We start from the raw sequence: 10386 nt of genomic DNA, 5'->3' as shown, positions 1-10386 counted from the left end.
ATATATATATATATATAAAAGGATGGCTTTAAAGGGATATGAATCTTCATATCCTGAGGATACGAGCAGAATAAAATTCTATCAACTGAAACAAAAGACAAAACATACCTCAGGGGCCAGTGGATTCAGAGATGTCTCAAACAGTGTGGGAAGACTTGACTGATCTTAAAAGAGTCCATCAAATCAAGATATCCATGCTGGGGAGGTAGACAAAGAGGTTTCATCTCCACCCAGCCCAGGTCCGACCATCCCATGAGGACTGGAAGGAGCCTTAAACTTCCATAGGGAAGATCATTGAGGGTGACAATTCACAGGGTCACTTGGGCGTGTTTCAGTAAGGCCAGCCCCCTCTGGAGTCCTGAGGCCTAGCTTCAGCCAACAGAAAGTAGGGTTTGGGGGAGCCAACAGAGTCACCAACAAAAATCCTGAGGTGACTCTGGTCCAAAGGCACCTCAAGGAACAGAAAGTCCTGTCTGAACATGTAGGCAGTCCCAGCAAGGTGGTGTCAGACCCCCAGAAGCACGTCTTTTAAGCCCAGGAAGACTGAGAACCAAGTATAGAATGGATCACGACAACCTGAACCATAACATCAGTGGTAGTAGTTTTGCATTAAAAACAACAATAAAAAAGGGAAAAACAAGTCAACTATACATCAATAAAATACATATATTACGAAAAAATTAAAAGAGAGGGGGACTTCCCTGCTTCCCTGGTGGTCCAATGGTTAAGACTCTGCACTTCCACTGTAGGGGGGCCTGGGTTCCATCCCTAGTTGGGGAACTAAGATCCTGCAAGCTGCGTGGCACAGACCAAAACAAAAGGAATCTGTACATGTTTGGTTCTTTTTGACAAATCAGCCTTTGGGGCTGAAGGGGATGACAGACAGCCTTGTAACACACAACACTTTACAATGTGTCAAACATACAAGGTTGGTTCTGACGTAAGATTACATAGTGCTCAGGATGGAAACATCTACGACAGTAAGTGAAGATTCACTTAGTTTACCCAGCTTATAGGGATCATTTCTGACTCAGGTAGGCTCTACAACAAAGTCCTTAAATCTACAAACGCTCCCTTGTAGTGGGCTTCCCAGGTAGCTCAGCAGTAAAGAATCTGCCTGCAATGCAGGAGACACAAGTTTGATCCCTGGGTCAGGAAGATTCCCCTGGAGAATGAAATGGCAATGCACTCCAGTATTCTTGCCTGGGAAATCCCATGGACAGAGGAGCCTAGAGGGCTACAGTCTATGGGGTCTCAAAGAGTCAGACACGACTGAGCACACGCTCACACCTTATTAGAACATTGCATCACAAAAGGATGGAAGTGACCTGGTGTACAAGAGAGCCCCTCAGAAGTCACAGCTGAGCTCCCCAGCTCCGGGATTCACACCTACTGGAGACACAGAACAAGCAAAAGATGTTTAGGCTGAAGTTCAAAAACTCAAGGAAAAATCAGTGGTTGGATTTTTTTGATGGTAATAAAATGATCCATCGTGAAATATGAGAAATACACCAGAATAGTCTTTTCTGCACTGAATGTTGACCATTGAAATCCCTAACACACTGGGCACACATGCTCACTTGGCCCTGGGGTGTGCAAGCAGGGGTCTTAGAACAGGAGTTCCCATTCAGGGGCAGCCACCAGTCCAGATCACCATATCATATGATACAACCATATATAATAAAGGCTGGGATTTTATTTCCAAGTTGGCACATGTAGAAGGCACAGGGACAAAGCAATGGCTTTGGGGAGTAGAGATGGGGAGGGGTGTGTCTGAGGTCCCCCTCCTCCACCACTCGCTAAGTGCACTTAAGACCAGACTGGTGGTAGGGGCTCCAGCACGGGGCCCTGAGGGTCCTCTCTAGATGAGAGCCTTGGGACAGGTCCCCTGGCATGACCTCCCTGTCCTCCTAGGGGGCAGGGCCCTGCCAGCTCCCCGCAGCTGGAGGGACTGCCCCCTGGGGAGGACCGGAATCAGAGAGAGAAGAAGAGGATGAGGACCAGGAGAAGCACCCCCAGCAGCACCGCAATGGCACACCACTGTCGGCGGTCTGGGGGCAAGAAGGTCAGAGTTCACAGAGGGGAGGCAGCACCCCCCCTTACTCCCCCATCCCAGGGGACTCACCACTGGTCATGTGGGATATTTTGGCCATCTTCCTAAGGACCCCATCCATCCGGGACTGGGTGTGGTCCATCTCCTGAGCAAAGGCGTCCAGCATACTGCCAACACCAGGAAGGCATCAGCCCCTGGAGGCTCTGTGCATGCCAGAGCAGCCAGCCATGGGCTCCTGGCCCACCCCCAGGGTCCCAGTCTCACATGCCCTGCTCGTCCAGCTCCTCCCCAACGCGGCCGGACATGTGTTTCAGAACTGAGATGCTCCCAGACACCATTTCCAGCTGTTGATCCTGCTGGTCCAGGATCAGCTGAAGGGTGGAGGAGTGGGAACCGAGGTTGGCAGGGAGCCCTGAGCTGTCCGCAGTCTCCTCCAGCCTGGGGCTGCCAGCCGCCTGCACGCACCTGCTGTGTGGCCTGCTGCTCTTCAATGTAGCGAGAGGTGGTCGAGACCACACTGGCATCCAGCAAGTCACTGGAGGACTTCAGTGTGGCCGGCTTGCCTGTCAGCATCTGTAGGGACCCAGACAGCAGGCTCAGGGAGGGTCACCCACTCTCGGCAGAGATTGACAAGGTTTGTGGCAATTCTAGATGGTGGTTATTCAGGAAGGCAGTCTCAGGAGTAGAATAGCCTGGGTTCCTCAGGGCCATCATTTACTAGCAAGGTGACCCCAAGGCCATACCACTTGACTTCCCTGTACCTCAGTTTCCTCATCTGTAAAATGGGGAGGGCTACAAATCCTGTTTTCTGAGGATGGAACAAGGATTTAATAAATTAATCCAGGAATGCTTATAAACCTATAAACACAGGTATTTAAGAATCTGAACTTAAGGGACTTCCCTGGTGGTCCAGAGGTTAAGAATCTGCCTTCCATTGCGGGGGACATGGGTTCAAGCCCTGGTTGGAGAACTAAAATCCCATATGTCTGAGCTTCCTTGATGGCTCAGTGGTGGAGAATCCACCTGCCAGTGCAGGAGACATGAGTTCAATCCCTGGTCTGGGAAGATTCCCACATGCCACGGAGCAAGCCCATGTGCTACAACTACTGGGCCTGTGCTTTAGAGCCCTTGAACCTCAACTACTGAGCCCACATGCTGCAACTACTGAAGCCCTCAAGGTCTGGGCCCATCACAACCAGAGAGTAGTCACCGCAACTAGAGAAAAGCCTGTGCAGTGACAAAGACACAGCACAGTCAAAAATTAATTAATTTTTAATTAAAAAAATATCCCACATGCAGTGGGGGAACTAAGACCTGATGCAGCCAAACAAATAAATAAAAAGAATTTGAACATAAATCCCCAAAACAGCACACCTGGAAGGCATGTGGATCCTGCCACAGGACACCAAGCTGCTGCAGGCTTCAGCCCCCCACCCTTCCAGATCCCAGTGTAGGTGTATTGAGTGAGGCTGCTGTTACACAACATGCAAAGAATGAACACACAACACAGAGGGAAAAGGTGCACACACAGAGGCAGCAGAGAGGATGCACACAAAAGACACGAGTGGGTACACACACGGGGCAACCACACCCACAAAAGGGGAATGGTAGATCTACCCAAGGCCGACAGGGATCCAATCCACTCAGGGGCCAAGTTCAGAGAGGTCAAGTGCCTACACAGATTTAAAAAAAAAGCACAGGGACTTTCCTGGTGGTCCAGTGGTTAAGACTCCAAGCTCCCAATGCAGGGGCCACAGGAGCAAGGGTTCGACCCCTGGTTGGGGAAACTAAGATCCCACGTGCTGCTGGGCACGGCCCAAAAAAGGAGGAACAAAAAAAAAGGTAAACACATATCCTGGAAACAATAACACAGAGAGCAAGAAAAGGAGACAGGCTGCCACACACACAGAAAACCTGTAGAGTATAGACCCACAGGAGATGGCAGAATGGATCATACACACAGAGAGAAATCAGTTGGGCTCATCCAGAAAGAGCAGGCAGGTAGACAGCATGGACACAACTGTGTACTAAGCTGAGGACTGATGCAGAGGGACAGACGCACGGGTCCCCAGGAGACAGGCCAATGCACAGAGGGGCCAGGCTTGCACTCAGAGGATCAACCCGAGACACAGCGGGTGCGGGCACTGGGTTGGAATGCCTTACCTCCCTGTTATTTCTCTCCATGACGGCTATGGCTGCGGGGCTGACCATATGGTCCTTCATTTCCTACAGATAAGGACAGCATCAGAGAGTAAAAGACACCCCAACCCTCCTCACCCCATCAGAAACTCTCTTCACCTGCACTGCTTCCCGCATCCTCTGCACAAACACCTTTCTCTCCTGCAGGTCTCCGGCTAGGAGCTTGAACTTGCCGGGGTTGGCTTCCACTATGCGTATGCGGCGAGTCAAGAGTCAAGGCCAGAGCCCAACAGAACGTGCACCCTCCTACGCCTCAAAGTCCTCAACACCTCCTAGGTGAGCAGCCTCCCCCAAGCGCTGGCTCCCAGCGCCCCCTGCCCCTTCAATGGACTCTCCCATGCCACACACACCCCCCGCCCCAGGATATCAATGGTTTCCTCCAGGTCTTCGAGGTCCCACTCGATGCTGCGCAAGCCATTCCGTAGCTCGTTGGTCGTCCAGTCCAGCTCCTCGCGTCCGACCACCGCGCTCTCCTGCAGGAGCTCGCACCACCGCTGGTACAGCCCGCGGGCCGTGTTCACCGCCTTCTGCACCTCGCTGCGGGCAGGGGCACAGCGGGCGCGGCTCGGGGGGCGGGGAGCAGGCGGTCCTCCCACCCGCCATTCCGCCCCCAAACAGGTTGGGAGCTCAGGAGACCCTCAAATCCCCCTGTGGACCCCCCACACATGGCCACGGGGCGATCCCGACGGCGGTGCCCAGAATGCCTGACATGCACCAGCTGGCACGCGGGCAGTGGTTGGCAAGGGGACACAATACCCCGTGTCCTCCCGCATCGCTGTCACTTACCCTCGGACTACAAAAAAAGGATCTTCGAGGGACATGTCACGCCCCCTACCGCCCGAGGCCGAATCCCCTTCCTTCTCGGCCTCGGAAGCTAATTCCCTCCAAGAGGTGCGGGACGCGCCGTCACCCCGCCCCCCGTCACGTGACCCGTGCCACCATCGAGAGCAGGGCCGCCAGGGGAGAAAGAGTGGCCCTCGTCCCGAAGTGCGGAAACATCCGCTCTCTTCAGTCATCTTGGTTGTGGGCAGAGGCGGTTTCCTGTCTGCAAGAACCGCCCCTTCGCTCCCGGTCCCCAGCAGTGTCCTAGTTCTATCTAACTGGGTTCGACTCAAGAGCTCCGAATCCCTCGGTTCGAGACCCAGCCCCTCGGATTGTTGCTGCGCAACCTCAGTTTTCCCTTCCGAGAAGTGTACATAATGTCTCCTTCAAAACAGGCGAGATTATGGCTGGGGAAGGGGCTCATTCATTTGTGGGCCATCGTTATGGACTCCTTGAGCCTGCACCCAGATCCTGTCCTAGGAGATGGGAGATGGTCCCAGGCCAGGGTCGGAGTGGCAGGTTTGGGGCAGGGTGAAGTGCGGTCATTCTATGTGAAGCTCTGGGGGAGACTCTTCTCCTCCTCTTTTTTCCTGCGAAGGAGGGAAGCCTCGAGATCGCCCTGGGGCGGGTTGGCCCTGAGTAGGGGCCCTAGAGAAGCTTGGGGGGTGGGGGTGGTGAGGTCTTTCTGGGTGCGACCCTTGGGGTCGCCAGAAGGGGTGTGGTGGTGGCTCTGAGAATGGTCTGCAGCGAAGTCCTCTACGTGTGAAGAGGGACCAGGAGAGTCTGGAGAGGGACTCATAGGATTGCCACCTATGTGACAGAGCCTTTCTGTGTGGGGTCGCCGGGAAAACCAGTTTTTCATAGGAGGGAAGCAGCTGTCCCCTGTGTAGGGTCCGGATTTCTGGAGCGGGCCGTCTGAAGAAGTCACTGGAGGGTTGCCCCTGTTGTGCGTCAGAGAGCATCTGAGCTGGAGATGTCGTTGTGAAGTTTCGTGGAGGGAAGGGACAAGAAATGGGGGCGTCCTCAGCAGGTTGCCATGATATGTGGAAGGATCGCTGAATGGAGACAATTTGGGGAGAAGTCTTCTAGACGAGAGAATACTTGCTGAGTTTCCCTGTGCCGGGGTTGGGTGTGGAGGATCTGAGCATGCTCCAAAGGTACAGAAGATCAGTGTTTGGTGGCGGTGCAGAAATACATGAAAGGGGGTCTGGGAGAGTTTCCATGGGAGGGCTGGCGAGGACAGGAATGTAGTGACCCTTAGGTCCTTAGGGAGTAGCTGCTTGTGTTGGCAAGGTCTTTGTGTAGGTCTCTGGGAGATGGCTTCAATGCGAGCCCGCCGGCAGGGGGCTTTCCCGGAGAGGTGTCACACCTTTCTGGCCTCCGGAGGGAAGGAAGCGAAACTTTCCTCTCACTCTCCGCCGACCCCGCTGGACGCGGCTCCGGAAACCGGGGGTTCCAGCCAGCTCTAGCTGCCGGTAGAGGCAGAGCGGAGGGGAGTGCAGGGAGGCTAAGGCACCACCCCCGCTCATCCGGAAGAGGCCGGCAACGGTCACGTACAGCGATCCCGGCCCTTGTCCTTATAAGGGCATCCGGAAGCGGCTCGAGCTTGCCCTACGTCACTACTTCCAAATTTAGCTGTGGAAGTACGGCTGATAGATTGGCGGGAAGGTTCGCGCACCGGTGTGGAGGGGGCGGAGGAGCTTTCCCTTAAAGGGCCCACACCAGGAATGAAGGGAGCTGTTCGAACAATTTCGCGGTTTTTGAGGAACTGGAAATAGTATTTCTTGGAACCTTAGTGCGTAGCAGAAGGTGGGGCCGATGTTTTCTATCTATCTGCTCTATCTCTGCGTTGCTCAGTTTCCAAGTCCTAACCCAACTCCGCCTCCCCGGGAGCAGAGGCGGAGCTCGGGTGCGCCGTTCGGGGGGCCACAGCCACGTGTTCACTCGGGCTGTGTTGCTGCCGGTCCTCCGCCTTAGGGCATGAAAGCCCACGATGGATTTCGTGCGGAGGGAAACTGAGAGGGATGTTCGATGCGAAGCACAGAGACAGTAGCTTGGGCTGCGCTCGTGTCTGCAGACATCTACCTCCTGTGGAGTGGGCAACTTTGCCCTAGAGCCAGCCAGTGTGTCCCGCCCTCTTACCGCCTCCAAACAAGGGGAGTGAGGAGGGTGGGCGGACGCTGGCAAGAGACGAGTGCTGGAGGCTCCACTGGTCCCCTTTCACCGCAGTGGCCCAAGTATTCGTTTAGCAAATATTAGACGAGTCACTGTGGCTCGGTGTCCCCGCCTAAAGAAATAAGATACAACTACCCTCCACGGAGTGGAAGTGAGAGATCAATGAGATGTTTATGGTAGGAAAACCTTTAGCGCCTGGCACTTAGCAAGTGCTTAATAATTGTTAGCACCATTATTGATTTAAAAAAACACAAACATTAGTTAGGCTCCTGGTAGATGGTAGACACAGTTCCCACCGGGGATCCACCGTTTGGAACCCAAGTTTTCTCGGGCGCGAAGGGAAACGTGCAGCCTACGACCCGCTGGGGTCTGCAGACACAACCGGTGGGTGGGCCCTGAGCCCCACCCACGGCTCCCCTCCCCCGGGCCTGCGCGCGGGTTCAGTGAGGGGCCCTGAGAAAGCAGACCACCCCGAGAGTTTAGCTTGGATTGGGGGACGCTTCTCCTCACAAGAGTTCGGGTCCCTTTTCTTCTCTGGGTAAATTCCACTCTGTCGCTTTAAGGAGTCTCTCGCCGAGGCGTCGCGGAAAGCCCGGATGAGGCTCTCTGATTGGGCGGGGCGTCTCGGTGACTTCACTCCCGGTACAAAAGGGCCCAGGTGGCGGGCGCCGGGGCAGAGCGTCCTGGCAGTGTCTCCGCGTGGCTTGTCCTGCGGAGGGTGGCGTGAACGAGCGCGTTGTCTGAAGTGCACCTGCCACCTGCCGTGCCCAGCCAGGAGTCCCTTCCTCCTTCGCCGTCGAGCAGCTATGGAAGTGCAGAAGGAGGCGCAACGGATCATGACCCTGTCGGTGTGGAAGATGTACCATTCGCGCATGCAGCGCGGTGGCCTGCGGCTGCATCGGAGCCTGCAGCTGTCGCTGGTCATGCGCAGCGCCCGGGAGCTCTACCTCTCGGCCAAGGTGGAAGCCCAGGAACCCGAGGTGCCCTTGCCGCCCGTCCGCTCCCCTGACCCTCGCCTGCACCCGCCTCGGGAAGCGGAAGCCGCAGTCAAGGCAGCGCCCGGCGACGGTGAGCAGCTCTCTCCGGAACCCATGGACACGCAGGAGGCACCGAGAGCCGAGACCCCTGCCCGCTGTGTCCAGCGCCCCGCCAAAATCAGCCGCAAGCGGCGGAGCAGCAGCCTTAGCGATGGTGCGGACGCCGCTCTGGTCCCGAGCAAGAAAGCCCGCTTAGAAGAAGAGGAGGAGGAGAAAGGGGCCTCTTCGGAGGTCCTTGATCGCCTGCAGCCTCCTCCGGCGCAAGCGGAGGGCGCCTTCCCCAACCTGGCGCGTGTCCTGCAGAGGCGCTTCTCCGGCCTCCTGAACTGCAGTCCTGCTGCCAGCTCTCCGACGGCGTCCCCGGCATGCGAGGCGAAGCCGGCTTGCCGCCCAGCAGACAACATGCTCAACGTGCTGGTGCGGGCCGTGGTGGCCTTCTGAGGGCCCCTGAGCGGCGCTACTGGAGCCCAGAGCGCGGGCCGAACCGTCCGCCAGAGTACGCAGACCCGAGGCGAGGCCCACCCCCGGGGGAGCGCTCGCGGAAGCCGTGGAGAGGAGCCGTATCCCGGGCTGCGCAAAGGCCCCGAGAGGGAGTCTGCCCCCGGGGAGCCGTCGCTACCTGTGTGCGGCGGCGATGCCGAGGAGCCTGAGCCGGGGGCGCGGGCGCCTTCCCCTCAGACCTGCTGCTCCCATCGGTGCTGTTTTAACGGACTGGGAGGTGAACCTCACCGACTCCTTCTGGAACTGGGAGAAGGCAGGCTTGGTTCTCGAAACTCCTCAGGGTCGGACTTTTTTTTTCTAACTGGGGGCTATGCTGCCCTTTCAATAAGGTTTTTCAATCGTTGGTGTTTGCTTTTCCAACTTCAGAGAATTCCAGGCACTCCCCTTCCCCCTCCAGTGACATACTTGTGCAAGCGGTCATCGTTGCGTCATGGGGCAGACGTGGGGAAGCTTCCTGCTGCCTTGCGTGGGTGGGGGCCAGGAGGAGGACCTGGGGTGTGGACCGCCCTGGGGAATGGGAGGAGGGCGATCTGAGTTACTGCGCCTTCCCTTGCTGCGGGTTATTGCCCGAAGCCCCTACGCCTCCGGAGGTAGAGGGCTGATCTAATTTCATTAAAAAATTTTTTCTCATCTGGTGCGTTAGAGGTGGGAATGTGTTCACCGTCTCGAGCTTGACCCTCAGACTCACAGACAACGATCAACCCGGACGTTCCTGGTCTGAATCACAAAAATGGGGGGAGGGGTGTTCGGAGCGCTGCAGGGCTGAGCTGGGATCAGTAGCTGGCGAGACTGGGCCAGTTTGGGGGAGGCGGGAGAGTCTCGCCAGGGCGTTTTGGGGTTCTGTTTACCTTTACTGGTGGATTCTGGTAATTGCCTCTATCTGGCCCTTTTGCTAGAATGGCCAGATAGGAAAATAAAGACCAATTGTATACAAAGTCTGCACCCGTCTGGTTTTCTTCCCTGGTGGGGGAGGGGCGGGGTTAAGGGGTCAAGAGCTGGCGGCGGCTTGCTGGGGCCCCAGAAACCGGTCTGACCACTACCACGTAGGCAGAGTGGGTGGGAAGGGGCCGACTCCTTTTCTTTGCCAGAGCACTTGCGTGCTGGGCCCCTGGTGCTCCGACCTTTCCTTAAACGTCGCACGTTTGGCAGGATCCTGGACACACACACACCCCCCTACAACTCTGGGTGAGAAGGCTTTCCGAGTTCAGATGTTTGGGGATACTGCTGGGTACAGTGTCCCTAGCCGACTTGGGTATCAGGCCTCCTTTGGAGAATGGAAGGATAGCTACCCTCCCCCCACTTGATTAACTGAATCGGCAGGGTTGCCAGGATTGGGGTGGGGAAAGGTGAGCTTTGGAGCGCCCTTTACGCCCAGTTCCAGTCTCAGGCAGTGTAACTGTGGTTCAGGCAAGGACCTGAGCTCCCAGCCTCAGTTTCCTCATACGTGAAATGGGCCTCAGCAACTTCCCTGCGAGGCTGTGCGTTTAGAAATACCCGTGGGAGCACTTGTTGGCTTTAGCCCCACCCCGTCCCCAGTTTCGCCACCCCGAGAGAAAACCCTGACAATTTCCCCAACGCCAGTTTAGGAGAATGACAGTC

At 56.2% G+C, this 10386-nt stretch overlaps 2 protein-coding genes across 7 annotated transcripts; one reads left to right on the top strand and one right to left on the bottom strand.

The window, feature by feature from the left end:
- Positions 1 to 589: 589 nt before the first annotated feature.
- STX10 (syntaxin 10) lies at positions 590 to 5147 on the bottom strand. 6 transcript variants are annotated; one of them, XM_081504412.1, is made up of 8 exons: positions 5039 to 5147; positions 4620 to 4789; positions 4352 to 4446; positions 4217 to 4279; positions 2519 to 2626; positions 2318 to 2424; positions 2126 to 2220; positions 590 to 1392 (listed from the first exon to the last, which is right to left on the bottom strand). In XM_081504412.1, the coding sequence occupies exons 1-8, from the start codon at positions 5071 to 5073 to the stop codon at positions 1349 to 1351; spliced, it is 717 nt and encodes a 238-aa protein (XP_081360538.1). In that variant the 5' UTR covers positions 5074 to 5147; the 3' UTR covers positions 590 to 1348. The 6 variants fall into 6 exon arrangements, with proteins under 6 accessions (XP_081360538.1, XP_081360539.1, XP_081360537.1 ...); XM_081504413.1 differs by having other exon boundaries at positions 590 to 1389; XM_081504411.1 differs by lacking the exon at positions 590 to 1392 and adding an exon at positions 1677 to 2051.
- A 2777-nt stretch (positions 5148 to 7924) lies between these two features.
- On the top strand, positions 7925 to 9722 carry IER2 (immediate early response 2). The gene has a single exon (XM_081504418.1). The coding sequence runs from the start codon at positions 8056 to 8058 to the stop codon at positions 8725 to 8727; it is 672 nt and encodes a 223-aa protein (XP_081360544.1). The 5' UTR covers positions 7925 to 8055; the 3' UTR covers positions 8728 to 9722.
- The last annotated feature ends 664 nt before the right edge of the window (positions 9723 to 10386 follow it).

The sequence above is a fragment of the Giraffa tippelskirchi genome, chromosome 6, assembly GCF_054371585.1.
Source record: "Giraffa tippelskirchi isolate mGirTip1 chromosome 6, T2T-mGirTip1v1.2.pri, whole genome shotgun sequence".
Classification (NCBI taxonomy): Eukaryota; Metazoa; Chordata; class Mammalia; order Artiodactyla; family Giraffidae; genus Giraffa; species Giraffa tippelskirchi.
Note: the sequence above shows the minus strand (reverse complement) of the source record. Positions and strands in the feature narration are given on the sequence as shown.

Coding starts and splice junctions, on each gene's coding strand:
- STX10 (XM_081504415.1), bottom strand. CDS start 4,855: ATGGCGGGTGGGAGGACCGCCTGCTCCCCGCCCCCCGAGCCGCGCCCG. Junction 4,280..4,351: donor GGATGCGGGAAGCAGTGCAG/GTGAAGAGAGTT, acceptor CCTTATCTGTAG/GAAATGAAGGACCATATGGT. Junction 2,627..4,216: donor TGGAGAGAAATAACAGGGAG/GTAAGGCATTCC, acceptor GGGTCCCTACAG/ATGCTGACAGGCAAGCCGGC.
- IER2 (XM_081504418.1), top strand. CDS start 8,056: ATGGAAGTGCAGAAGGAGGCGCAACGGATCATGACCCTGTCGGTGTGG.